At 56.3% G+C, this 27,797-nt stretch overlaps 2 protein-coding genes across 4 annotated transcripts; both read left to right on the top strand.

The window, feature by feature from the left end:
- The first annotated feature begins 274 nt into the window (after positions 1-274).
- On the top strand, positions 275-7,397 carry PGLS (6-phosphogluconolactonase). Of its 2 annotated transcripts, XM_015065663.3 has the most exons (5): positions 295-627; positions 3,924-4,031; positions 4,466-4,567; positions 4,855-4,995; positions 7,033-7,397. In XM_015065663.3, the coding sequence occupies exons 1-5, from the start codon at positions 340-342 to the stop codon at positions 7,168-7,170; spliced, it is 777 nt and encodes a 258-aa protein (XP_014921149.2). In that variant the 5' UTR covers positions 295-339; the 3' UTR covers positions 7,171-7,397. The 2 variants fall into 2 exon arrangements, with proteins under 2 accessions (XP_053075644.1, XP_014921149.2); XM_053219669.1 differs by lacking the exon at positions 4,855-4,995 and having other exon boundaries at positions 275-627.
- A 3,949-nt stretch (positions 7,398-11,346) lies between these two features.
- NIBAN3 (niban apoptosis regulator 3) lies at positions 11,347-27,702 on the top strand. Of its 2 annotated transcripts, none has more exons than XM_027038300.2 (15): positions 11,347-11,597; positions 13,114-13,244; positions 15,820-15,945; positions 16,520-16,634; positions 18,398-18,565; positions 19,137-19,252; positions 19,327-19,431; positions 19,630-19,792; positions 20,407-20,597; positions 21,485-21,643; positions 22,619-22,702; positions 22,795-22,902; positions 23,810-23,921; positions 25,310-25,393; positions 26,888-27,702. In XM_027038300.2, the coding sequence occupies exons 1-15, from the start codon at positions 11,543-11,545 to the stop codon at positions 27,031-27,033; spliced, it is 1,863 nt and encodes a 620-aa protein (XP_026894101.1). In that variant the 5' UTR covers positions 11,347-11,542; the 3' UTR covers positions 27,034-27,702. The 2 variants fall into 2 exon arrangements, with proteins under 2 accessions (XP_026894101.1, XP_026894100.1); XM_027038299.2 differs by having other exon boundaries at positions 22,586-22,702.
- Positions 27,703-27,797: the final 95 nt, after the last annotated feature.

The following is a 27,797-nucleotide window of genomic DNA, read 5'->3' as shown; positions in this document are numbered from 1 at the left end:
TCTCCCATCTCCTCCTTCCATTCCACCCCCACACCACCCTCTTGGGGACCCCAGATGTGGGGTCCTCTCTCCGACCCCGCCCTGACACCGCGAGGCTGAGATCAACCGCACCGGTTCCGCCTGCCCCGGCCCAGCAAAGAGCTCAGGCACAGCGTGCAAAGAATCAACGAGCCCCTTCGGATCGACCGCCTGGACGAGCCGCGACTTCACTCGCGGGAGTGCGCATGTGCCGTAGGCGGCCGCCCGGAGGTACTGACAGCGGTGCGGCCGGGCCAGCCTTCGCGCAGGCGCGCTGGCGGCTGCCCGGGGCGCTTCCGCCTCCCCGCCGCCGCCGTCGCCATGGCCGCGCCGGCCCCGGGCCTCATCTCGGTCTTCTCGAGTCCGCAGGAGCTGGGCGCGTCGCTAGCGCAACTGGTGGCGCAGCGGGCGGCGTGCTGCCTGGCGGGGGCCCGCGCCCGCTTCGCGCTCGGCCTGTCGGGCGGCAGCCTCGTCTCGATGCTGGCCCGTGAGCTGCCCGCCGCCGCCGCCCCCGCCGGCCCCGCCAGCCTCGCGCGCTGGACCGTAGGCTTCTGCGACGAGCGCCTCGTGCCCTTCGAGCACGCCGAGAGCACGTACGGTCTCTATCGGGTGAGAACTACGGGGGCCGCCGGGGGTCATGCCGCCGAGAGGACCGCGCCCACCGCCTGAACCTGACTACGGGGGCCGCCGGGGGTCATTTCAAGAAGGCCGCGCCCACCTCCTGAACCCAGCTGTGGGGGTCACGGAGGGTCACACTGTCCCCTCTGCCACTGTCTGGGAGGGGTCTGCTGCGTGCCCTGAACTCCCACCTCCACTGCCACCCGAGTGGGCCCGTGGGGGCCTTGAGGTCTTATAATGCTTTATCCTGTGGCCGGGCAAAGGCGTGGAGATGAAACAGAGTGGCCCATGCCAGGGACCTAGAGAAATTCAGGCGCCACAGCCTGGCACCTTGCAAGGGCAGAGGTAGGGAAGGGCCAGGCAGGAGGTATCTGGTGTGGAGCTTGGGCTTCGGTTTTCTCATCTCCAGCCTGGACGTGTTCTTGATGTACCTCGAGCTACCTCGAGCTTTCGGTGCTGATCACCTCCAGGGGTGGTTATGCTTGGCTTGTGGCCTCAGATCCTATAGAATCCGGGAAACCGAGGCTTGGAGGGGGTCGTGGCCTGCCCTGGGGTTCCCCAGCTGCATCTGAGCTCTCTCCTCCTGCCCTAGACGTGGAAAACGCGCCCAGGGAGGTGTGGAAGGGGCGGGCGTGCCCAGAAGCTTCTGGTCCCTCAGGTCCTGGGTGTGTTTCACCCTCTTTAGGTAGAAGTTGGAGCGATGATTTTCTGTTGTTGTTTTGTCACAAGAAGGAAGGCTTACTGATTACCAAACATTTTAGCCACATCAGTTCACGAAATTGCACGATAACCTATGAGATGGGGGCTGTTAGTTCCTCCATTTCATAGGTGGAGAAACTGGAACGAGAAGGGGAGGAGAGCTTATGTGCCAGACTAGTAGGGAAGCCAGAGTTTGAAGGGACGCCCCAGATAGCACTTGGGACACGTCTCAGGGGCGGGGGCCTCCCTGTGGGTCTTTTTCAAGAGTTTAATTAAAAAGTGGGCTCATGTTTCTTCATTTTAGTTTGCATAAATTTGAAGAACTTTACTTTTTTTTTTTTTAAGTTTATTTATTTTGAGAAGGGGGAGGAGGGGCAGAGAGAGAGGGGGAGAGGGAGAATCCTCAGCGGGGCTGGATCTCACGAACCTTGAGATCGTGACCTGAGCCGAAACCAAGAGCAGGACGCTCAACCCACTGAGCCACCCAGGCGCCACGCTGGGGACACGATGGGACGCTGGGCCATTCTCTCATGGGGCTCCTAGTGGGAAATCGAGCACTGACAGGGCAGGAAATGAGGGGAAGCCCCGCAGACTATTCGCATAGTGCAGTGTGGACAAAAGATAATTGTGTGAGATGATAGAAAGAGCCCAGGGATGACCTTTCAGCCAGGATGGTGGGGGCTGGGGGAGCTTTGAGGGGTGATGTTTGAACTGAGGCCTGGAGGTATGAGGACCTGGCCATGGGCAGAGCTGGGGCAGAGGTTATGGCCAAGGCCTACGCTTTGCCACGGGAGCGAACGTGGGGCCAGGATTTACTCCTTCTGGGGGAGTCATGTGAGTTCCCTGGGGCTGCTGTTAACAAAGGACCACAAATCAGGTGGCTTAAAGCAAGAATTTATTTTCTCTGTCCCGGAGAAACCTGAAATCCAGGTGTTGGCGAGGCCACGCTCCCTCCGGACACTCAAGGGGAGGATCCTTCCTCGCTTCTTCCGTCCTCTGGGGGCTCCGGGGGTTCCCTGGCCTCCAGTCTCTCACCAGTCATTGGATGTAGGGCCCACACCAATCTACTATGAAGTCAGCTAATCACATCTGCAAAGACCTGCTTCCAGATAAGGTCACATTCTGAGGTTCTGGGTGGGCATGAATTTGGGGGGGGGGGGCACTGGTCAACCCAGTATAGGGATGCAGAGGCGCTTCTGTCCTCAAGGACGGATCTCGCATATCCCGGGGCTCTGTTGGTGTGAATGTTCTGCGCACCCTGCGTGCTCCGTGGGTCTTCTGCTGCTGAGGCCAGGGCTTTGTCTCCGCTGGAAGGATTTGCAGGGGCTGCCTTCGGGGGGAATGGTGCCTCGGTGCCTGCAGAATGTCAAGAGAGAAACAGTCTGGTCAACCAGCAGTTCTGCTTCCGGGAACCTGTCTGCCTGACCCTCCACCCCTGAGCTCCCTGGAAGGAGCCCAGCAGGAGGGGGAGGGAATGGCTGTGAGCCCGTAGGGGAAGGGCAGCTAAGGAGACGATCATGGGACAGAAATAGGGCCCTGATATTCCCCACTGGCTTGCTTAGTATAATCCCCGAGCGTGTGTATAGATGGGGACCTTGGACAAAGCAGAGTGGTCTTTCCGAGAACAGATCTGACCGTGTCCCTTCTTGGCTGAACCCTCAGTATATCGCTGTTACTCTTCAGGACTGTGTGTCTGGCCTGTTTTCTCTAAAATTATTTTTTTTTTAAATTTTCTAAATGTTTATTTATTTTTGAGAGAGAGACACACACAAGTGCGAGTGGAGGAGGGACAGAGAGAGGGAGACACAGAATCTGAAGCAGGCTCCAGGCTCCAAGCTGTCAGCACAGGGCCCTGTGCAGGGCTCGAACCCACGAACCGTGAGATCGTGACCTGAGCCGAAGTCGGACGCTTCACCGACTGAGCCACCCAGGCGCCCCTGGCCTGTTTACTCTATGTCCCTGTCACTTTCCCCCTCTAATACTATATTTTTGCTGCTTCCTGCTTTTCCTTTGTGACTCAGCTTGGTGCTGCGTCCATGGGCTAGATCCTGTGTGAAGGGAGGCACCAAGGTGGGAGGCACCAAGGTGGGGTCGCCAGGGTCCATCCCAGAGCAGATCAAAGGCCCTGAGGTTCACCTGGGGAGACGAGGGAAAGGGCCGGAGCCCTCCACCTGGCAGGAGGCCCGACTGTGGCCGCTTCCACAAAAATTAAATCCATTTTGCAGAGGCCAGGGTGCGTGCTATCACCGGGGGGGGGGGGGGGGGGGCAAGGTCAGCTGGGCGTCATGGAGGGCAGAGAGGGGCTGGGTTTTATCCTGAGGTCCAAGGGACCCTGGGGACTTGGAAACAGGGCTGTGATGTGGCCACACAGGTGCAGGCTGGGGCCAGGAGGCCCCCAATCATGCTGGCCTTGAAAGACTCCTGGCGGAAACGCCCCCGGGATCCCGACTCACCCAGGAGGTGGGTGTATGACGGTCCTGTCCTGGAGGCATCTTCACCTGGAGAATCCAGGTGGTCACGCGTGCAAACCTTGTGCCTCTGGGAACCATGTGTGGCTGTTGGTGACTTTGTCCCTCCCTCTGCTGCAGACCCACTTGCTCTCCAGGCTGCCCATTCCCGACAGCCAGGTGATCACCATTAACCCCCAGCTTCCTGTGGAGGAGGCGGCCGAGGACTATGCCAAGAAGCTGAGACAGGTGAGTCCCACGGTGTGGCCCCAGGGAGGCCTGGTCCATGCGGTGGTGACGGAGCAGGCCTGTGGGTGGCACTGTATGATTATCACCAGCAAAAACTAGCGCCCCCCCCCCCCCAACCCCGGGGGTGGTTGCAAATACGGCCCCACCCTGGACAGATGCCTTTCAGGACCACCCCCGCTCCCCCTTCCCGGGAGTCCACAGCCCCACCGTTGGGTCCCTGAAGGTAGCCCAGCCTCTGACACTCTGGGAGCAGGTCTGGGACAGTTGTGTCCCCAGGCTTTTGGCCAGTCACACGGGTGAAATGTGGAGCCTCACAGAGGCCCTTTCATGCAGGTGAGGCTGCGTGTTGCTCCCTGTGTTATAGCCACTGTCTCTTTGTGTCCTTTGAGCCCCACCCCGCCCCCAACCTCTCTGGACTGTCTTTTCCCCCCCAGGCCTTCCAAGGGGACGCCATTCCGGTTTTTGACCTGCTGATTCTCGGAGTGGGTCCTGACGGCCACACCTGCTCACTCTTCCCAGACCACCCCCTCCTCCAGGTGAGCGCACCCACATGGGCCTCTGCCGACTAGAACTTCCGGAGGGAGGACCACTTTTGAGGGACCGGGAGGTGCCCACAGCAGGGTTTGAGTCAGCCTCTGCCAACTAGCAAGCCTTAACCAACTCTGGAGCCTTGGTTTACCCATCTTAAAATGGGGATTTAAATCAAGTACCACAAGATTAATGGTGGGGGCGGGGTGATGGAATGATGGACAGATCATGCCTGGTGTATGTGAGTGCTCGAGAAACTGAAGTGACATTCCACCCCGGGGCCTCCCTCCCCCAGGAGCGGGAGAAGATCGTGGCCCCTATCAGCGACTCCCCAAAGCCACCACCAGAGCGTGTGACCCTCACGCTTCCTGTGCTAAATGCAGCCCGAACGGTCATTTTTGTGGCAACCGGAGAAGGCAAGGCAGCTGTTCTGAAGGTAATGGCTGAGGGCCCCATTCCCAGGAAGGTCATGGCATGAGGGCCCAGGGATGGAATATGGCCCCAGACATTACTGCGCTAGAAGCACCAGGCCCCAAGGGACTTGAGTAATTCTTGGTTTGAAGGGGAGATGGCCACTATAATTACAGGCTACTTAGGAATAAATAATTATGAAATGAAGTGAAATTGATGAGATGCGGCCAAAGCTGCACTCAGAGGTAAATTTGTAGCTTTAAGGTGTGGTTTCAAAAATTAGTAAATAAGGGCATGACTCTTGATCTTGGCGTTGTAAGTTCAAGCCCCACATTGGGTGTAGAGATTTCTTAAAAATACAATTTTTAAAAACATTATTAAATAAAAAAACAGTTAAACAAATTGAGTGCTTTACTCTAGACTCAGGAAAAAGAACAATAACAAAAATCCAAGAAAAGTCAGTGGAAGGAATAAGTGACATTGAAGTCAGAAATTAATGAATTGGTTAATATTCTTTTTTTATATGTTTATTTATTTTTGAGAGACCATAAGCAGGGGAGAGGCAGAGAGAGGAGGACAGAGGATCTGAAGTGGGCTCTGCGTTGACAGCAGTGAGCCTGATGTGAGGGTTGATTCACGATCCATGAGATCATGACCTGAGTCGAAGGCGGACACTCAATCAACTAAGCCATCCAGGCACCCCTGGATTGGTTAATATTCTTAAAAGCTTAATGGTAATAGATCCCAAAGTTAGACCCTTGGCAAAAATAATCAGGGAGGGAAATTATGCAGTAGGAATAACTAAACAAGGAGGAATAAGAAAAAAAAGTTTACTTAATATTTTAGGAACATATAAAACAAGTAAGATATTAGAAGTAAACTAAAAAGGGGCGCCTGGGTGGCTCAGTTGGTTAAGCGACCGACTTCAGCTCAAGTCATGATCTCACGGTTCATGAGTTCAAGCCCCGCGTCGAGCTCTGCTGACAGCTGGGAGCCTGGAGCCTGCTTCGGATTCTATGTTTCCCACTCTCTCTGCCCCTCCTCCCTCCTTCCCTCTCTCTCTCTCTCTTTCTCTCTCTCTCTCTCTCTCAAAACTAAATAAAACATTGAAAAAAATTTTTAAATGTTTATTTTCGAGAGAGAATGTGTGCGTGCACACACACACACACACGCAGGGGAGGAACAGAGAGAGGGGACAGGATCTGAAGCGGGCTCTGCACAGACAGCAGAGAGCCTGATCTGGGGCTCGAACTTGTAAACTGAGATCATGACCTGAGCTGAAGTCAGACACTCAACCCACTGAGCCACCCAGGCACCCCAGAAATATATATTTTTTTAAATTAATAAGTAATAATTATTCCTCCCAAACTGTTAAGCCCAGATGTCCTCACAGGAGTGGCTTGGGTTGGGATTAAGGGTTCAGACTGTAAAAAATCCAACAGGCCAGCATCCCTGCCTGTGACGTCCAGCATGGCCTTGGGCAGCCACTTAAGCCCTCAGGCCTCAACTTTCCCATCTGCAAGGTGGGTCGGGAGGGCCCTTCTGTATTGTCCTCCTGAGGATCAGTGCAGCGGTTTTAGCTCAGAGTAGGCTCACGTAAGACTGCCCAAGCCTCAGGCTTTTCCTGACTGTAAAATGGGGGTGGAAAATGAGGCGACCTCACAGGGCGATGGTCAGAGGAAATGACAGAGGGCATGGGGACAGGCCTGGCCATCAGAAAGCAGTATTTATAATTCCCACCAATCGTGAGGTCACATCAGGGGATCAGCACAGCACAGCCCACGGGACCACATCCTGCCGCTTGTGACAGCCGAGCTGAGTAGTTGTGACAGAGACAGGGTACGACCTGCAGAGCCGAAAGACTGACTCTGATCTGTGCCGGAAAGGTGTGCCAACCCCGGTATTACACAGTTCCCCTGCTGATCATTTAAAGCCAGGACAGCCGGAAGGGTGACATCACATTCTGAGAGTAGGAGAGTCTTGTCCGTGGGGGGTCCCGGGAGCTCCGAGGGGTGCTGGGGGTGCGGGTCGGGGGCCTCACGATCCTGCCTTTTTTATGCAGCGCATTTTGGAGGCCAAGGAGGAGAACCCCCTCCCCGCCGCCCTGGTCCAGCCCCACACGGGGAAACTTTGCTGGTTCCTGGACGAGGCCGCGGCGCGACTCCTGACTGTGCCCTTCGAGAAGCATTCCACTTTGTAGCTGGCCCCGAGGGACACCGCAGCTGGGACCACAGACGGCCCCCGTGGGCCGGGACCTTCCTGGGCTGGGCCCCGCTGCCCCCGCCGCCGCTTCAGGCTTCATTTTCAAAAAGCCGCGTGGTGCCGCCAGAAGCCCCCCGGGGTCCAGCCACCGGCCCGGCCCGGGGGCCCTCAGCCCACCGGCCGTGGCTCTGGGTGACCAGATATTAAAGGGCGCGTGTGCTTGAAGTCTGCACTGTCTCGTGGTCCTTGGTGGGCAGTGGGATCAGGGATGCCCAGGCTGTGCGTGTGACCTAAAGCCTTCGTCCCAGAGGGTGGAGGGCAGGGATGGGCACCCTGGGCTGCCGGAGCAAAGTGCCACAGAATGTGTGGTCCCCCAGAGCAGGAGGTCAGAAGTCTGAAATCGGGGTGTCAGTAGGGTTGGATCCTTCTGGAGGTTCTGAGGGAGAATCTGTCCCATGCCTTTCTTCTGGGTTTTGGTGGCTGCTGGCACTCCTTGGCCATCCTTGGCTTCTAGACACATCACTCCGTGTCTGCCTCTGTTGTCATGTGTCCTCCCTGTGTGTCTGTGTCCTCTCCTGTTCTCGTAGGGACACGGGTCATTGGCTATAGGACAACCCTAAATCCAGGATGAATTCTCAAGATCCTTAGGAATTACACCTGCAAATAAGGTCATATTCTGAGGTTCTAGGGGTTAAGGGATGGACATATCCTGTGTGTGTGTGTGTGTTAAAAACCAAGTAACGGGGGCTCCTGGGTGGCTCAGTGGGTTAAGCATCTGACTTCAGCTCAGGTCAGGGTTTCACAGTTTGTGAATTTGAGCCCCGTGTCAGGCTTTGTGCTGACAGCTCAGAGCCTGGAGCCTGCTTCGGATACGGTGTCCGTCTTCCTTCCTTCCTTCCTTCCTTCCTTCCTTCCTTCCTTCCTTCCTTCCTTCCTTCCTTCCTTCCCTCCCTCCCTCCCTCCCCCCTCCCTCCCTCCCCCCCTCCCTCCCTCCCTCCCTCCCTCCCTTCCTTCCTTCCTTCCTTCCTTCCTTCCTTCCTTCCTTCGTTCCTTCCTTCCTTTTTTGAGAGAGAGACAGAGCACGAGCAGGGAAGGGGCAGAGAGAGGGGGAGACACAGAATCCGAAGCAGGCTCCAGGCTCTGAGCTGTCGGCACAGAACCCAACGCAGGGCTCGAACCCATAAACTGCCAGAGCCTGACCTGAGCTGAAGTCGACACTTAACCGACTGAGCCACCCAGGTGCCCCTCTGTGTCTCCCTCTCTCTGTCCCTCCCCTGCTGGTTCTCTCTCTCTCTCTCTCTCTCTCAAAAATAAATAAACATTTAAAAATAAAACCACATAACAAAATTTACCATCTTAACCATTTTTTAATGTTTTTATTTATGTATGTATGTATGTATGTATGTATGTATGTATGTATTTAGAGAGCGAGAACGCACACAGAGCCAGGGAGGGGCGGAGAGGAAGAGAACCCCAGGCAGGGTCCTCGCTGTCAACACATACACAGCGCGACTTGGGGCTCAATCGTGAGATCATGACCTGAGCCGCAAATCAAGGGTCGGACGCTTAACTGACTGAGCCACCCCGGCCCCCCTCATCCTAACCGTTTTTAAGTGTCCCGTGCAGTGGCCTTAAGTACGTTCACAGTGCTGTGCAGCCGTCCCCGCCCTCTGTCCCCAGAACCCTTGTAGATCGGAAACTCTACCCCTGTTAGACAGCTCCCCACGCTCCCCTTTCTCAGGCCCTGGCACCCGTGCTCCTTTCTGTCCCTGTGACTGACTACTCGGGGTACCTCCTATGAGTGGAGTCCTACAAGATGTGTCCTTTTGCAGCTGGCTTATCTCACTCAGCGTAACGTCCTCACGGTCCCTTCATGTTGCAGCCTGGGCCAGAATTGCCTTCCTTTTTAGGGCCCAGTCCTCTTCCACTGCGTGCATGCGTCACGTTTTTTCCCGTTCGTCTGTAGAGAGACGTTTGGGTTGCTTCCACGCTCTGCTTCTCGTGATAGGGCTGCTGTGAACGTGGGTGTGCAAACGCCTCCTCAAGAACCTGCTTTCAGTTCATTGGGGGTATTCCTAGAAGTGTAATCATTGATTCACATGGTAATTCCGTGTTTACATTTCAAGGAGCCTCCGTAGGGTTTTCTGTAGCGGCTGTGCCCTTTTATATTCCCGCCAACAGGGCACAAGGGTTCTAGTTGCTTCGCATCCTCACAAACGCTTGTTTTGGCTTTTTGATAGTAGCCTGTGGACATATCCTTTTGGAGCACAGAGTTCAGCCCTTTGTACACTTGACCGGGCTCTCCCGGCACACGTGGGGCCGGCAGCAGCCGCTGTGTCCCCCTGGGCTGTGGACCTTCTCAGAGCCTTGAATGTGCCAAGACACCTCCGTCTGTGATGTGCCTGCGCCATAGCATTTTCCCAGAGCGTGACCACGCGTGGGTCACCTGTCGGCTTTGTGGCGTTAGGGGCTGCAGTGGGGGAGGCTGGTGGGTGCACGGGTGCCTCTCAGCCGTGTTTGAGCTTTGCCACGTTTGGGCACTGGGGGCGTCCCGCAGAGGCACCTGATCGGGGCCATGGGGATTGAAACCCCAAAGCCAAAACCACAGAAACTGAACTTTCCTCCAACATCTTGTCTGGGTCAGTCACTCAGATGTGAGAGTGAGGAAGTGGGCCGGGGCCAGAGCGGAAACATGAAGAAAAGCAGAGAAAGCAACCCAGCCGTGGGCTCGGGCAACAGCAGGTGGCCGTGACCCCAGTGCTGCAGGCAGAAGGCAGGATGGGGGTGCCAAGAAGCAAAGGGAAGTGGTGAGATGGGCATGGGGACGCCATGTGGGGGGCCTCTCCCCTCTGCTCCTCTCCCTGTAGCCGCAGCGATCCAGACCTGTTTTGTCTGCCCCTCACTTGCCTTCCTCTAGCCCACCCACCTCGGGCTATACCGGAACCTGTCAGGCCCGTTCCCACCTCAGGGCCTTTGCTTGCGCTGTGCCTGCTCCCCAGTATTCTTTTTCCTCCAGCTTTTTGCATGGCTCAGGCTGTCACTTGCTTTAGGTCATGGCGCAAATCATGTCCCCGATCCCTCTCCACTCCTGGTATTTTCTACCTCTTCCTGTTCCAGTTTTCTTCCTCACCCTTCTCGTTACCTGACAGTTTTGTTGGTGTGCCAACGGATGGTCCGTGGGGGCTGGACCACGGTCTGCTTTACCCACTTCTGCATCCCTGGCACATAGTTCAAGGATGACACTCAGGCTGGCAAGGAGTGATGTTCGTTGACAGAAGAAACGAATCCGAATCCGGGGGCATTGGTGAGGGTTACAATCAGATGTCCCTGGTGGCTTAAACAAATGGAGGGTTAGCTCTTCTTCTGGAGGGAGGCCACCCAGGGCCGGTGGAGCAATGTCATGAACTCTTGGAGGGGGGGATCCCCGGTTCCTACATCATAGTTGTGCCATTGTCGGTATGTGGGTTTCACCTCACGGCCCAAGGTGGACTGCACCTGCTCCAGCCATCACATCCACATTCTGGCCACGTGCACTCAACACTCTCCTCATCTGAAAGCCTGCAAAACTCCCATTTGATCATATTTCAGCCTGGAGTGCCGACTCTGCTTCTTCCCTCCCTCCCTCCCTCCCTTCACTAAACTGAGGGCTGCTGTCTGCTAGGCACTGGAGAGACAGGTTAAGGGGTAGGGAGACCCAACTAACCCAACCCAGTCCAGTGCTATGTGCACTGATGGAGGACAGGCTGACAAGACAGGAACACAAGGGACGTATCCCATCAGTCCATGGCATACCAACAGCTCCCCGCCTTCTCCCCCTGCGCCAGCACTGACCCCAGGAACTGAGGCTGTCAGGCTGGGGGCTGCTGGGGGCTGGGCCAGGGCCGGATCCTCTCAGAACCCAGCACCACCCAGCAAGGGGTTGGCAGAGTGGGAGCGGGCACCAGGATTTAGACACCCCGTCCCTGCCCATCACCCCAACAACAGCTACTGGTCCCACCGGGTGTCTGCCCTGCGTCCCTCCTCCAAAGCCAGCTGGGACTCTTGTCTTCCATACCCCCAAAGCACCCCCGGGGCTGCCCCAGCAGCCCCTGCAGAAACCAGCAGCTCTGGAGGCCTTGGTCCCAGGAGGACGCAGGTGCAGGGTGGGGCAGGGCAGGGGTGGGCATTCCCCACTGAGCCCAACAAACGCACACACTCACGCAGGGGCTATGTTCTGGCTTCTGAGCCCAGGCAGCTGGTCTCAGCGGCATCCAGGCCTCTTACGGGCTGCCCTGCTCCCGGGGTGCCCCTGAACCCAGAAACCTTGGGGTTGTGGGAGGGAAGGGAGTGTCTGCTTTGCTCTCGAGGGAGCCCCCAGTGACTGCAGCAGGATGGGTGGGCGGCCCTCGAGCCCCCTGGACAAGCGGCGGCAACAGCACCTGAGAGGTGAGCTGGCACGGGGTGAGGTGGGTCGGGGGCCAGGTGAGGTTCAGGGCCAAGTTTGTCTGACACGGTGGCTGACCGTAGCAGGATGCCCTACGTTCCAGATAAGCAACGAATATTCTTGTTTTGTATGAGTATGTCTCACATTTTGCCTGGGGTACATACGTACGCGAAAAAATGACTCCTCATTTCTCTGAATTTCTTCTGATTTCTCTGAAATTCAAATTTCATCGGCGTCCTGTACTTTTACTCGGTAAATCTGGTAACCCTATTCGGGGTGTGGGTTCGGGGTGAGGGCGGGGGGCCAGGTGGGAGGTGTCCCAAGCCCAGCCAGACCTCCTGGGACGAGCTTTCTGCGGGGGGACACAGTGGGGTGGAGAATCCTTCCGCCCTCCTAGGCTCGTGATCTAGACCAGGAAGGAAAGCCAAGTTATCATTTCAAGAATGGCAGTTGATTGATGAGCACGGCGGAGAACCCCCACGCTCCCCACATGAGGGGAAGAAGGAGGGGTGGGCAACTGCCCACTGAGATGAGGGCCAAGCCGGGGCTGGAGGGACGTGACGGAGTTGGTGGGCAGATGTGGGAAGAGCATCCCAGATAGGGGGAACAGCATGTGCACCGGCATGTGGCATGTCTTACCAACACCCAGACCATCCAAGTTCACCCCACGGCCACTTACTGTGTGACCTTGGGTGAATGACTTCATCTCCTAGGTCTCATTCTCTTATCTGCAAAACAGGGATAGCAACAATGCCTATCTCATGGAACCATTGTAAGGATTCACGACTCTATGCCGTGTTTTTCTTTTTCTTTTCCTGTAGGGGCTTAAACAAGATAAAGATTTATTTCTCTCTCCTATAGGGAGGTACAGTGGCAGGCAGGCTGATACAAGTTAGACACCTGAACTCCTTCACTTCATCATTCTCCCATGCGTGGCTTTTGTGCCTAAGGCCACCTCATGGTGCATAATGCCTGCTGATGCTCCGGCCGTTGTGTCCACATTCCAGGCAGCAGGATGGATTCATGTTTTACATTCAGCCAAGTGCACACATCTTAGGGAAACCGCTTGGCGGACTTTAACACTTGTGTGGTCACTTCCTAGATCAGGTCACCCTAGAAAATTCCCTGGTGCTAGGGTGAGGCTCTTAAAAGATTTTGAAAACCTCCCCGTGGAAGGGGCAAGAGGGAACTCGGGTGGGATGGCTCCGTTCACCACCTCGATTGTGGCGATGGTTTCTTGGGCTGTAAAGGTGTCAAAGCTCATCAGATCGGATGCTCTAGACGATTAAAATTTATTGTGCGTCTGTTATGAATTAAGCCCGGGTCACCTAAGTCCCCCACACCCTGTTCCCACGTGGATGGAAACAGTCTGGAGGGTTCAGGGTGAATGGAATTTGGAGCACCTCTTGTTGGGCAGCTTTGGGGCAAGGGTAGGAGCTCACAAGCGGCCTCCCTGCCTGTTCGGCCCTCCCCAGGCAGGTCTGATTCAACCGCCTGAGTGTCCCCTTGTCCCTGCAGGCCAGGTGGACACCATGCTGAGGGACTTCCTGCCCTGCTACCGCGAGCAGCTGGCGGCCTCTGTCCTGCGACAGATCTCCCGTGAGCTGGGGCCCCAGGAGCCCGCCGGATGCCAGCTGATGCGCAGTAAAGTGGGTGCCACAAAGGGAGGGGGTGCCGGTTCAGTTGGGGGCCCTCCTGACGCCTTCGCCCCTGCTGGCGCCGAGACCCGGGAAGACTGTTAAAATGCATCCTTTGAACAAACATGCACTGGGCCCCTACTGCATACCACGTCCTAGGCCGGACGCTGGGGACACAGTGGCGGTGGGGGTGGGTCCTGCCATGCGCCACCCCTCCCCCCCCCCCTCCGGCTCACAGCGTGACGGGGAGAGGAATGACAGACTACTGTGTCGTGTTGCAGCGTCATTGCCGATAGGTGCCACGAAGACAAGATGAGAGGCAGTGTTGGGGGCGGGGGCGGGGAGTCGGGGGGCAGGGAGGCCCCCTCTGAACGGAGATGTACAGGACGAGAAATTGCTGGATGCGGAGCCCGGGATGAGAAGGGGATTCTAGGGGGAGGGCACAGCCAAATTCTGAAGTTGGGAAAGGCTCATCTTGTCTACTGGGCATGAAACACGCCCCTTGGACCCTCGAGCCTTTGCACGTGCGGCACCCTCTGCCTGGTGCACTCTCCCTGTTCCTCCTCATGCTTCGGCCACCGCTTCTTCCAAGAAGCCTTCCTTGATCAGCACAGCCCCTCCCTGGGCTGGGTGCCTCCTCTGGGATCCCCGTCCCGCTGTTGATCCAGGGAAGCCTTGGGTCACACATCTGCCTCCCCCATCTGTCTGCCCTGGGAGGGCAGGGGCCAGGCTTTGTCCCCACCCCCCTCCCAAATCCCTCGCCTCCATGTGGTGCCTGCACCCAGTAGGAGCTCAGGACGTTTCTTGATAGGATGTAAGAGCCTAGAGCTGCCTGGCCCCAGCTCCAGATGTTGCCAAGCCAACAAATGACTCCACATGCCCTCTACCACACACCCTGTCCTCACCAGCCTGGGAAATGAGTCTCTGACTAGTGAGGAAACTGCAGCGCCCGAGGTCGCCCTGCCAGCGAGGGGCAAGGCAGGATTTGAGGGGCGCCTGGGTGGCTCAGTCGGTTAAACATCTGACTTCAGCTCAGGTCATGATCTCACGGTCTGTGAGTTCGAGCCCCGCATTGGGCTCTGTGCTGACAGCTCAGAGCCTGGAGCCTGCTTCAGATTCTGTGTCTCCCTCTCTCTCTGCCCCTCCCCTGCTCATGCTCTGTCTCTGTCTCTGTCTCTCAAAAAATAAACATTAAAAAAAAAAAAAAAAAAAAACAACGATGCAAGGCAGGATGTGAACCTGGAGCCCATGCTGGTTACTGACACTTCCCCGATCAGGGCTCTGAGTTGTTCCTACCTCTCTCAGATGACTCCTTTTTCAGCTCTGCCTGCCCTGGGGTGGAGGCTCCCCGACACTGTGGACACAGAGCCCTCTCTCACCCGGGACTCTCCTTGCCTGCCTAAGGCATCATGGGACCGCGGGTGTGGTCCCCACCTGCCCCTTTACCGCCTGTAGGTTCCGGCCACGGGAGCCAGGGCACAGTTGACGCTGGGGTTTGACAGTGTGGGGGCTTTCCCCTGGCTTCAGTTTGAACATCTTACAAAACGCTTATCGCATATAATTTCTATAATCATGTTTTAACAATATCACTAGGAAAAATCTCAGACCTCAGAAAAGGTTTGGAGAATCATTTAGCCAACACGTGACTTTCTATCAAAGAATGAAAACATCACAGATGCAGGTAGCGTGTTCACAGAGTATTTATCGAGCACCATCTGGGTACCGGGACTTGCTCTGGGACCCGGTGATGAAATAAAAGGCACATGGTTCAGGTGGCCAGGTGGTGAGAAGAGTAACAAAGGTGATAAAACAAAGTGATGCCCCATCCTGCCCAAGGGAGGGGTCTGTGGGCAGAGGACTGGCTGTTTCTCCCATGAAGGTAAACTCCACCGGCTCCACGACCCAGCAATCCCACTTGTATCAGTTAGCTAATGCTGCATAACAAAACATCCCACAGCCAGTGGCTGGAAACAACACACACGTATTACAGTTGCGGTGGGTCAGGAATCCAGACACAGCCTCCTGAGTTTCCTTCTTTCAGGGTCTCTCACAGGCTGCCATCAAGATGTCGGCCAGGGCTGGGGCGCCTGGGTGGCTCAGTCGGTTAAGTGTCCGACTTCGGCTCAGATCATGATCCCGCGGTTCGTGAGTTCGAGCCCCACAGGGGGCTCTGTGCCGACAGCTCGGAGCCTGGAGCCTGCTTCGGATTCTGTGTCCCCGTCTCTCTCTGCCCCTCCCAGACTTGCACTCTGTCTCTCTCAAAAATGAATAAACCTTAAAAAAAATAAAAAAAAAAGACGTTGTCCAGGGCTGGGGTGTCATCTGAGGCTCAGGGGGGAAGTGGGGACAAGGTGTCTGCCCCCAGGACTGTGGGGAGGACTGAATCCGCGTGTATTTGGAGCTGTCCCAAACAAGTGCATGCTGTGGGCAGGCTTAGAAAGGTAGCAGGGCTACCTCGGCAGCACCCGGGCACCCTGGACCTGGTAGAGCCTGGGATGGGGGGTGTGGAGTGGGGTGCTCTCCAGGCGGTCTGGACGTGGGGACACCGGTCTGTGCCCCTGACACCCACCGGTCCCTCTTCCCGCAGAAGCTTCCCCGAGTCCGTGAGCACCAAGGGCCTCTGACCCAGCTGTGGGGCCACCCACCTCGGTGGCAGCCGATCTTCTGTGTCCTGCGGGGGGATGGCCGCCTGGAGTGGTTCAGCCATAGGGAGGTAAGGAAGTGGCTCTCCTCCCTTCCCTCCTGGCCTCGCCAGGCCACGTTCCTCGGCATGGGTTCTGGGGTCCAGCTCCCAACATGGTCCTCTCTCCTGTCTTCAGTCACCTAGTATGAATTGAGGGTCCCTATGAGATGGGCCTGCGGTGGGCAACCTCCCCCCGCTGGGCTGGGTAGGAAAACCGAGGTCCAGGCCAGGAGTCGCGACTTCCTCATGGTCATCAGCAGAGCTGAGGTTGAAACCGAGAGGCCTTCGCACATCACGCCTGGCTGGGGAGCTCGGGCAGGTCATTTGTGCTCCTGGGACTCAAGTTTCCACCTCTGTGAAATGGGTTGGTGCTGGTCCACGTCATATGGGGCTGTGAGGATTCAAGGAGATAACCTTCGTATGTTATTTAGGACTGGCCTAGCACCCAGTGGGTACTGGGTGCTCGACTACAGGGGAGGGAGGGAGGGAGGAGGGGTGGGGGACTTCCCTAGCTAACCCCAAGCCTTCCCCTGATCCCACAGTTAGGACACGGAAGCCGTGGTTTAGACCTGTCCCAAGTTGGTTCTCTGGATGCCTTTCATAGGAATATGAGAATGGGGGCCATCCCCTCAGCTCCGTGGCCTTGACAGGGTATACTGTCCTGACTTCCCAGCGTGAATATCTCTGCCTGTTGGATGCTCTCTGCCCAGTCCCCTCAGGTAAGGTTCCCGAGATCCCAAGAGCACGTTTCTTAACGTCAGAACTGTTGACAGTTGGGGCCAAATCATTCTTTGCAAGGGGCGGGGCACCCTATACATTGCGGGATGTTAAATAAACAGCATCCGTGGCCTCCACCCACTCGATGCCCGTAGGACACCACCCCCACCCCGCGAGGTGTGACCATCAAAAATATCTCCAGACACTATCAAGTGTCCCCCGGGGGCAGCATTGCCCTTTGGGTGAGTACCCCAGCTCTAGCAAGAGGAATATCCACTCTTACTAGAGTGAGAAGGAGAGTTGGGACACTGGACCGGAATCAAAGTAGCGACAGTAAAAACAATAAAACCCGATGTTAGCAAGCATGTGGGGAGATAGTCACGGGTGGGTGGGACTATCACACAGACTTGCTGCAGGGGGTACTGTTCAGCCTAGCATTCCCAGGAGGGTTTCCCACCGTCCCTCCCTTCCCTCCTCCTTCTACTTCCTCTCTCTACCCCCCTCTCTCTTTCATGACCACAATACCGTGCAGGAATAGGGAAAGGAACCGCATTATCGGACTGGCATATGTATGACGAGTGCTCAGCGCGGGGCTCGTGTGATCTCACTGAGCCTGCCCAGAAGCCGGCCCCATCGCTAACTACCCCATTGCACAGATGAGGCCACTGAGGCTGAGGACCGTCACACAGTAAGGGACAGCGCCAGAATCGCATTTCTGCTTCACTGTGGCGCTATTCTGCCACCAAACGACGCAAAGAGGTAGCAATAAGGACAGTTTGCAGAAATGTTGGTGCTAGCGGAAAGAAGAAAAGCTATCCGAATACCCGGCCCTCAGGGGTTGATGAAATCAATTATGGCCCAGCCCTGAGAAAGGAAAGCTGGGTAGCCGCTGAAGGCGCCCCAGACGTATGCAGGAACGAAAAGGCCAGTTATAGACCGGAAAAGTCCATCCTCTCACTCAGATGCACATCATGCGCTTTGTGCGGATTTTAAAATCTGGGGTAATGCCCCCCAACAAAGCGTTAAAGGCTGTTATTGCCTCCGGAGGCTGCCGTTGAAGGGCCGGGATGCCCAGGGGTTTCCACCTTCTGGATTCCTTCATCTTGCTGCAGTTCTGGAAATCAGAAGAAAAAAGTGAGGATTTAGGGCCCCCCCCCTGCAATAAATTAACCCCCTCCCCCCCAAATTCACTCACCCTGGCTCCCGCACAGCTCTCCCAACGGGTCACCGATATCACTTTTAGGCCCATTTTATAGGCAGGGAAACCGAGGTCCAGGTAGGAAAGGCGTGCCCTACACATAGAGCTAGCAAGTGGCTTGGCCGGGTTTGAATCTGGCCCTGGCTGACTCCCAGGGCAAGCAGGGCTCAGATGACCACGTGCCAACTCAGACAGACGGGTGGTGGCTGTCCAGGCCTCCGTGTTGAGGAGGATGCTGAGGCTCAGAAACAACGCTGGGATGGCTCGCTGATGTCTCCCCTGGGCGCACCTCCCCCTGGGACCGAGCCAGAATAAAGATAGTGCAACTATGTTAGCAACTGCCCGTGCGGGCGGCAGGGGGTGGGGGGGTGGGGGGTGGGGTGGGGGGGTGGGGTGGGGGGGGTGGGTGGGGTGGGGGGGGGTGGGGTGGGGTGGGGGGTGGGGGGGTGGGGGGGTGGGGTGGGGGGGTGGGGGGGTATTTTCATGGGTGTTTTCTTCCAGCGAATGAACAATTGATTGTAGAGCGAGTGAGTGAAGGATGACACAGCCTCCTCCGTCTGCTTCCAGGAGAGCATACCCAGGAAGAGCCCGAACCCCTCCTGGAAATGCCCGTGAACTTCCCCCTGTTCCTGCAGCACCCCTTCCGCCGGCACCTCTGTTTCTCCGCGGCCACGGGGGAAGCGCGGCGGGCTTGGAGGCTGGCCCTCCAGGGTGGCATCCGGCTCCGTGGGACAGGTGGGTCCCGGGAAAGGTCAGGCAGCTGTGTGTCCTGGGGTCCGAGGCGAGATAGCTCCGCCCCTGCTGGCTGTGGGGTCCTCTCCCAAGTTTCCAGTTTGTTTACGAAATGGATTCTGGGGGGAGACAGACGTGACAACAGGCTGTGATGGGGACACGGCCCTGTGGGAGCTCAGCCTGGGAGATCAGGGAGGGCTGCTCAGAGGAGGGTGTGTTGAAGCTGGGGCCAGCCAGGGGAAGAAGGGGAACAGGACCAACATGCATGTTGAGCAGGCTGTTGAGCGCACAGATGTGCCCATCAGGAGGGGCCGCGCAGCCTGGCCTGTGACTGCCCACAGGGGATGCTTTTTCCTAAATCGGAGTATCCAGGTGCCTTATGGGCCGGTGATGGTCCTGGGGCACCATGTTCCCTGCAGAGGGCCCTGCTTGTGCAAGCGTCTGGAGATGGGTGAGATTTAGGTGTCTGGGGACCTGGTGAGGAGGTGGAGGGCTTCCTGCCCGGGTGAGAGGGAGCCGGGCAGAGGTGAGAGCAGGGGAGAAGTGGGCTGGCACTCAGGAACTGCCCCCTCAGTCTTGCAGCGCAGTCAGGCCCCCGCAGCCCGTGCCTTCCTGGACGCCTTAAGACTCTATCGGCAGCGCCGAGGCCACTTTGGCGAGGACGACGTGACCCTGGGCTCGGATGCCGAGGTCAGTGCGGTGCAAGGCCGCCCCTGGGACCCCTCTAGGCCCGCCGCGGGCGCCTACGGCCCCCTCTCCCGCAGGTGCTGACCGGGGTGCTGATGCGGGAGCTGCTGCCGGCGCTGCGAGCCCAGACCCTGCCCGGCCTGCGGGGGCCCAGCCGCAACCGTGCCTGGGCCTGGACCGAGGTACACGCGGGTGGCCGCACAGGGGGATAGGGGCCGGACCCTGGGGCCCGTCTTCCCCCTCCCCGCGACTGTCCCCTAAACTCTCTGCGCGTCTCTCTGGCTCTCCGTCTCTGTGTCTCTCTTCCCCCATCCCGCCCCATCTCGGCTCGCTGTCGCGCCTCTGGCCCGTGTGGGGGTCCCCTTGGCCGGTCCGGGCAGCTCCTAGACGCAGTCCACGCTGCCGTCCTGGCCGGGGCCTCCGCCGGGCTCCGCGCCTTCCAGCCGGAAAAGGACGAACTGCTGGCGGCCCTGGAGAAGACCATCCGCCCGGACGTGGACCAGATTCTGCAGCTGCGGGCGCGCGTGGCGCGGAGGCTGCGGGGTGAGACCGGGGGGCGGGGCCTGGGGCGGGAGGGGCGGGGCCTGGGCCGGGAGGGGCGGGGCCAGGGGCCTGACTGGTAGGCGGGGAACTGGGTGGGCGTAAGGGGTGGGGCCGAGGATCCGGACCCAAGACCCAGCGGGACAGGGCGGGACAAAGAAAGGGCGGGGCATGAGGGGCGGGGTAGAAGTTGGAGTATGGGCGTGGCCTTGGGCCAAGGCTGGAGGATGCCAGACCAGGGCGGGGTCAAGAGCGAGGTCGCGGCCGCGGAAAGGCGGCGGGCTAGGGATGGGGCTAATGACATCCAGTCGGGAGAGGGGTGGAGGCACAGGTAGTGGCAGACCTGACCCGGGTTGTCCCGGTCAGACGGCGGAGGCTCCCACTCCGCTCAGTGACAAAGACAACCGGCTTGGAATCCAGACTCTGGCCTCTCGGGCGTACGGCTTTGAGCTCATTGCTGCCGCACGCAAAGCCTCAGTTTTCTCACCTGTAAAATGGTAGAAGAGGGTGCTCAGAGTCTGAGCCCCTGTCCTCCTCGTGCTGAGCCCCGGGCCGCCTGCGCCCCCTTTGCGGAGCACCTTGCGGAGGAGACCCGGGCTAGTGTCTTCCCATTCCAGTGGAGGTCGAGGGCCCCCTGGAGTCCTGCCTGCGCGGGAGGGTGGACACACAGCTGTCCCGGGTCACGCAAAAGCTGCTGAGCACCGTGGAAGCCGTGCTCTCAACAGTGCAGACCCTCCTAGCCCAGGGCATGGACCGCCTGTCTCGCCACCTGCGTGGGAGCCCCTCTAGCACCCGCTTGCGCAAGGAGGTGAGCTCCCGGGGTGGGGTTCATTCGACGAACGTGCGGCGTGTTAACCTCACAGAAGAGTTGCGTGAACCCTCTCATCTTTCTGTTTGAAAGCCTCCTTTGAAAACTGTTTCCGAACTTTGCCCTAGGGTGCTTTTTTCTTATTGTAGACCACCATGCTCTGGTCGTTGAGGGGTACAGTTTGAAACACGGTCGGGGGAGGAGCAAAATGACAAGAGAAGCATTTTAGCGACATGGGTCTGGAATCACCTACCCTCAAATCCCTCCTCTTCCCGTTCCTCTGTTTGCCAGAGCCCACCCCCCCATCCCCTAAGCCAGTGACTTCTGCTCCATGCAGGTCGCCCCTGTTCTTCTGATATTAAATGAACACCTACTAAGTGCCAGGAAAACTTCAACTCATTAGGCCTCCGTTTCATAATCACTTCCTCTAGGAACTTTCCCTGCTCCCTCTCTGCATCCACAGCTACCTGTGCTTCCTTCCCACAGACACATTTATACACCTCTGTAGTTGATTGTCGATAGTTTATCTTCCCCAACTTTTCTGTGAGCTCCTTGAGGGCAGAGACCATATGGGGTTGCTCCATTTCTGTGGCCCCAGAGCCAAGGACAGAGAGGGGATCAGGTGATGGGTGCGGGTGTGACAAGGGCTGGTGTGCCTGTTGCCCCTCAGTCGTGCCAGCACGGCGTGTTATCTATTTCTTTCAGGTTTTACCATTTTATGTCCTACACCATACCTGTTGTCTTTATTACGCATTTTGGGGGTAATGGCTGAGGTGGGATGTGTTTCCATTTGCATTTCTCTTGCTACGAATTGGCTGTGAGGTCCTTGGCCCGGCTTTTCCATCGACTGATGGTGTTTTTGTCACCTGACTGCCATCGGGGCACAGGTTTACTCGTTTGGGGAGATGCCATGGGACTCAGAGCTGATGCACGCCTGCTACCGTGAGGCTGAGCGAAGCCAGAAGCGCCTGGGGCAGCTGGTGGCGCCTTTTGGCTTCTTTGGCACACGAAGCCTGGTATTTGGGGCCCAGGATCTCGCACAGCAGGTGAGGGCGAGTGGGGGGGTATCATGCGGACATCAGCCCATAAGCAGGCTGTGACCACACGTGGTGGACAGGGCCGTGGTGCTATGGGAGCTCTGAAGAGACACTTGATTCATCTCCAGGGTTAGGAGGACCCCCCAGGAGGAGAGGACTTTCAAACTGAAGCCGCGGTGGGAGGAATGGGGGGTGGAATACGTCCTGGGTAGAGGGAACAGCACTGGGAGGTGAGGGAGTTCGTCTGCATTTGGAAGCCATTTAGAGACACTGGGCTGTAGGCTCCAAGTGAGGGCAGCAAGGCGGGAGATTTGCCAGCAAGGTGGAGGGGCAGGTGGGTCAGGGACTTGAGTATGGGGTTAAGGGGCCAGGCTCTGTCCTGAGGGCCATGGGGAGCCACAGCAGGTGTGTGAGCAGGGAAGGGGCGTGACCAGATTCAAAATTTAGGAAGCCCTACCTGCTGTGGGGAAGAGAGGCTGTTGGGGGCAGGAATAGAGGAGGCAGGCAGAAGGCCTGAAGCAGAATGGGCACTGTTGGTGGAGAGAAGTGGCGTGTGTTTGAAGGCCAAGGGAATGGGGCCTGCTAATTGACATGGTGAGTGAAGGAGACGGGGATGGAGAAGACCGAGTGCTGCCTGGTACAGTTGTTCAAGTTGTACGCTGCACAAGAGCGCTCAGCCAACGAGGCTGAACTCTGACCGGCTCTCCGCTCCCCAGGCCGAGCACCCAGGCACCATCCTCCAGAGCGGAGGGCACTTTCTGCTAGATTACACACAGATCCCCACTGATTGGATGATGCCCCAGTCCCGAGAGGAAGGGGATGCTGTTTCCTGAAACAAGAAGGAGGCTGGGGAAAAGTGACTGGTCGGGTCAGTCTGCGCGCTGAGAAGGGTCAGCCAGGCAGGCACGGGGCTCCGTCGGCCGGAGCGTGATTCTGTTACTCTTCCCGCAGCTTATGGCTGACGCCGTGGCCACCTTCCTACAGCTGGCGGACCAGTGTCTGACCACAGCCCTGGACTGCACCCAGGCTGCCCAGCAGTTGGAGAAAGTCAGGGGGCGTGTGCTGAAGGTGAGGTCCACCGGGAGGGCATGGCAGATGGCAGTGGGCCCGGGCGCTCAGAGGGCCACTGGACTGGCCGCTGCTGCTTTTCCCCCCGGCAGAAGTTCCAGTCGGACAGCAGCTCAGCGCGGAGGAGGTTCGTCCGTGGATGGTTGCTTTGTATCTTCTTGCCCTTTGTGTTGAGTCAGCTGAAGAGTAGCTGCAAAGCGGTGAGTAATGGGGCCCAGAGGACAGCCATGTGCCTGTGTCTTTCTATGAAAGTGGGCAGAATGCTCTCTCTCTCAGAGACTATTGTTCCCTGAGCCCTGTGGTTGGGCTGGATGGGGGGCCCATGCATTGTATCTCAGAGAAGGGAGGAGGCAGAGAGGGAATGTGGGGGGGGGGAGGGGTCGCCAGGTGGCCAGGGAGGCTCTTCCTGAAGATGACACCTGAGAAGCAGTGAACTGATGGCATGAGCCATGTCCTGGGGAAGACACAGCATGTGCAAAGACCCTGAGGTAGGACTATGCCTGGTGCGTTGGAGGCAAGCGTGGCTGGTGCTCAGTGAGTGAGGGGGTTGGAAGGCAATGAGAGAGGAGGTCACAGGGGCCCGGTCACACGGGGACACCAGGCAGGGGTCTGCTTCAGGCGCTCACACGATCCTCTAGAAGAAGAAGCTGGGGAGGGGGTTGGCCAACAGAGATCCCCGCACAATTCCCATTGAGATGTGCCGTGCTGTGGTTCATCAACGCCCGCAACAACCTGAGGGCATATGGATCCAGGAGTTCATTTTATTTATTTTTTTATTTTTTTTATTTTTCAACGTTTTTTATTTATTTTTGGGACAGAGAGAGACAGAGCATGAACGGGGGAGGGGCAGAGAGAGAGGGAGACACAGACTCGGAAACAGGCTCCAGGCTCTGAGCCTGATATCAGCCCAGAGCCCGACACGGGGCTCGAACCCATGGACCGCGAGATCGTGACCTGGCTGAAGTCGGATGCTTAACCGACTGCGCCACCCAGGCGCCCCTCCAGGAGTTCATTTTAAAGATGAGGAAACTTAGTCCCAAGGTCCCCCAGCTGATCAGGGTCACAGCCCTCTCCTCCAGCCCAACCCCTCACCCACCTCTGTTCTAGGAGCTGCCTGAGTTCGAAGGGGAGGTCCTCGCCGTGGGTAGCCCGGCCCTGACCATCGAGGGTATCTATGAAGACATTGTCCGGGGGGTCCTGCTGCAGAGGATTGATGGAGGTGAGCCCCATTCCTCTATGGCTCAAGGAAGCCTGGTGCCCCCTGGCTGTATATACCAAGCTCTACCGGGTTCCCCATCACCTCTTACTTCCTGTGAACACTAACCTTTGACTGAATGTTAGGACTGGGACAGATGGGGACTAGGGGGAGCGAGTCTTAGAAGGGCAGTGATGGAGGTTCCCTAAAGGAGGGGGCATTGGGGCAAGGCTGTAAGGGGTGTGTAGGAGTTCTCAGGCTGAAGGGAAGGAGGCAAAATTCAGAAACTGGGGATAGAAGACACATTGACCTTTATTCATTCAGCAACCACTCCCTGTTTTCTTTTTTTTGTTTGTTTTTTGTTTTTTGTTTTTTTCTGGGCTGGCATTGAAGCCCCGAGAGTCCTTGGATCTTCTGGGCTGGGAAGTGGTTCCAGAACCATCTCTTCTCCTTCTTGCTTCTTCAGTTTGCTCGTGACCCACTGCCTGTGACTGAAGAGATGTGTGCTCGGATGAGCCATGTGACTTTCAGGGAATGTCATGGCATCCGCGTGGCTGATACAGAGGATATGAAGGGGAATGGAAGGAGAGGAGGCAGGAGGCTGCTGGGGCAGGTGTGCAGGGCCTTGAATAACAGGCAGAGGAGGTTAGGCTTTATTGGGCAGGCAATGGGGAGCCATGGAGGGTGTGTGAGCAGAGGGCAACACCGGCCACACCGGAAGCCAGGGGAGGAGGTTGAGGGCACAGTCCTAGAGGCAAAGGATGGACTGAAGGTGCAGCACACAAGGGGATAGAGCCCAGGCGTGAAGCTAAGGTGGGAGCCTGAGGTTGTTGGGCGTCACTGAGGGCACAAGAGGGGCCACGACACTGGGAATGCTGTTTACAGGGAAGAGTGGAGTCCTGGAGCGCCTGTAACTGAAGGAGAAAACAGGAAGTAGGGACACAGAAGGAGCAGTTGGAGAGGTGGAGGGTGGGGGGACCCGAAGACAGTAGGGTTCTAGGAGCCAGGAAGTAAGGGTGACAAAAAGAACTAAGTTCCCTTAGAAAAGGGGCATTTTAAATGGAAGAAGGCTATTCTCTAATTGGTAAAAAAAAAAAAAAAATCCAGAAACAGGTAACCTCAGAGAGTCTCTATTCCTAGAGGGGTCCTTTGTGGTGTTTCATCCTTAATTGACTTGTAATGTCTGCTTGGAGGGTTGTGTTGGCAGGTAGGGTTGGTAGGGGTCTCAGTGAAGATGTGGGGATCGACTAGCAATGTCTGCCATGGCCACAGGTATGGAGAGAGGGTTATTTGAGCCACTTGTTTTGGGTTCCTGGTTGAGACATTTCCTGCCATCCTTTGCCCTCTTGTGGCCTCTCTGAGAGAACGCATGGCATCCCCAGATGGGTCCAAAGGTTTATCTCTTGCTTTAGAACTGAAAAAGGCCCTTGGCGTCAGCGACATGTCCTGCGCTCTGGATGGCTGCTCGGAGGCCCCATGGGACCCGACAGGAGCAGGTGAGGATCTCACAAGCTCTTGGGCCATCCAGTGAATTGTTGGGGGGATGGTTCTTAAGTGTGGATTCCTGGATGGAACGGCGTATACCTTATCTCCTGACCCAGCCAGGTTGGCCAAGCTCACGGTAAACAAGGGCAGTGGGGAGCCACAGTGTTTGTCTGAGTCAGAGGTACCCTCTGACATGCACATGAATTTGTGTCCTATCGCATATTGCCAGGCCTCTGTGGAGCCTCTCCCAGTAGCTACCGGTTCCCAACACTGCAAGGGGAGCTCATGGCGATGGGAGCCTTGGGCTCACCACAAGCCAGGGCTGCTCTGGGAGAGGGGTACAGGGGGCCATGCTCAGCACCGGGGGAGCCTGACCTCCTACTGCCGGATCCTACAGCGAGCGCTTTGTTGGAGCGGTAAATGCATGTAGCACTGAGGTTGACACTGCTGGGAGGTGCCGGGGTCCTCAGCTCCAGCTGTGAGATGGAAATGTGTCATGGGGACTTCCCTGAAATGGGGCAGAAAACAACCGATCCAACCAGAAGCAGGCCAGGAGGCAGGACGGCTATAATCTGGATGTTCAGCACCCAGGGTCGGGGCAGGGATTCTGGAAGAGCTAACAGCTCAGCCCCCTTGAGTATTACTGTTACGAGAGCCTTATGAGCCCACCCAACTAAGCAGTTCCCACATTTTTCATCCACAGAAACTCTGAGATCATGTGTGTTGTTTTTGGCTGCTCACTTTTGGGGGGGGGTCATTTGTTACACAGCAGCAGCTCACGAATACACCACTGATCTGGGCTAGCATCCCATAGTTGGTCACTGTAGATAAACTGAAGAATATTCACGCTTGCTGGCGTAAATGGAGATTCAACAGTCTTAGAAAGACTCCTGGGTGTCAGAATATTTGGGGATGTGCAATTGAGGATGAGGTCTTGTTGAACGGGCCCCTTAATGTTTTTAACCGGAATCTAACCAGTGATGGTTATTTTGCTTCTAGTCTTTTGAGCTGTTATTGCTTCAGGAAATGACCTTGAACAGACTTTCCAAGCAAGTGCAGGTCTCCGGGTAAATCCCCCAATACGAAATCTCAGGGTTTAGAGCATTTGTGTTTGTTACTTCAACAGCAGTGTCCAGAGCATTCTCCACCAAGGTGGTCCCACCTGGTGCCCCTCACCTGTATGCAGGTGGCCCATTTCCCCATCGGCTGCACAGGCTATCCGCTGACTCGGGGTTTCTCAGATCTTCTGAGTGAATAATGGTGTCTGGTCATCATCTTAATGAGCATGTCTAATTGGAGAGGAGATTGAGCATCTTTTCATGTGTTTATGAGCTGTTTTTAGCTTCTTTTTGGTGAAACTTTGCTCCTCTCCTTGGCCCATTTACCTTCTGGGTGCTTATAATTTCTGCTCAGTTTCTTTTGCTAGGCTTACATTTACTGAGCATTTATTACGTGTCAGGCATTTGATGTATTTTGTCTTCCTTATGACGCTTTCTATTTTACAGATGAGGAAACTGAGGCTCAGAGAGGGACTTGTCCCAGGCAACCAGGCTCTGGTGCCGAGGTCCAGCCGCTCTGCTCACGGCCTCCTCCAGGAACATCCACAGCGGTGTCTCGACCGCATCTCTCTCCGTTCCCATCGGACAAATAAGTCAAAGCATCCACACCATTTCAAGGCTTTTATTTTTCTTTTATTATTAAAAAAATTTTTTTAAATGTTTATTCATTTTTGAGAGAGAGACAGAGACAGAGTGTGAGCAGGGGAGGGGCAGAGACAGAGGGAGACATAGACTCTGAAGCAGGTTCCAGGCTCCAAGCTGTCAGCCCAGAGCGCAACACGGGGCTCGAACTCATGAACTGTGACATCACGACCTGAGCAGAAGTCTGACGCTTAACCGACTGAGCCACCCAGGCGCCCCTCTGAGGCTTTTATAACCCTCATATCTCTACCTCATTCCTCTCCAGAAACGCTGGGTTTCTTTACCCTCCCACCAACAGCATTTGTGCACGTTCTCTGTATCCTTTCCAAACACTAGGGATGTCCATAAGAGAAAAAAAAAGTCAGTTGGAGGGACGCACACATTTCATTGTTTCATTTTGAATTTCTTTAATGATTGAATTGAACCTAAAAATAGGCTTATTGCCATTTTTGTTTGTGCTTTTTTTTTTATTTTTTAAAGTGTATTGCCAGTTCATGGCTTTGCCTACTTTTCTCTTCAGTAGATTTTCTCTTTTTTTTTATTGATCCCTAAAAACTCTTTGTATATTGAAGATATTAACGCTTTGCTATACGGTACAGGTTATTATTTATTTATTTGTTTGTTTGTTTGTTTAATTCGCAGCATGCTATAGACCTTTCGGATTTATTTGCTCCAAATCTTAACTTGGTATCTAGTTTCTCAGCTGAGAGTGAAG

The sequence above is a fragment of the Acinonyx jubatus genome, chromosome A2 (genome assembly GCF_027475565.1).
Source record: "Acinonyx jubatus isolate Ajub_Pintada_27869175 chromosome A2, VMU_Ajub_asm_v1.0, whole genome shotgun sequence".
In the NCBI taxonomy this organism is placed as follows: domain Eukaryota; kingdom Metazoa; phylum Chordata; class Mammalia; order Carnivora; family Felidae; genus Acinonyx; species Acinonyx jubatus.
This window is presented reverse-complemented; position numbering and strand designations above follow the sequence as displayed.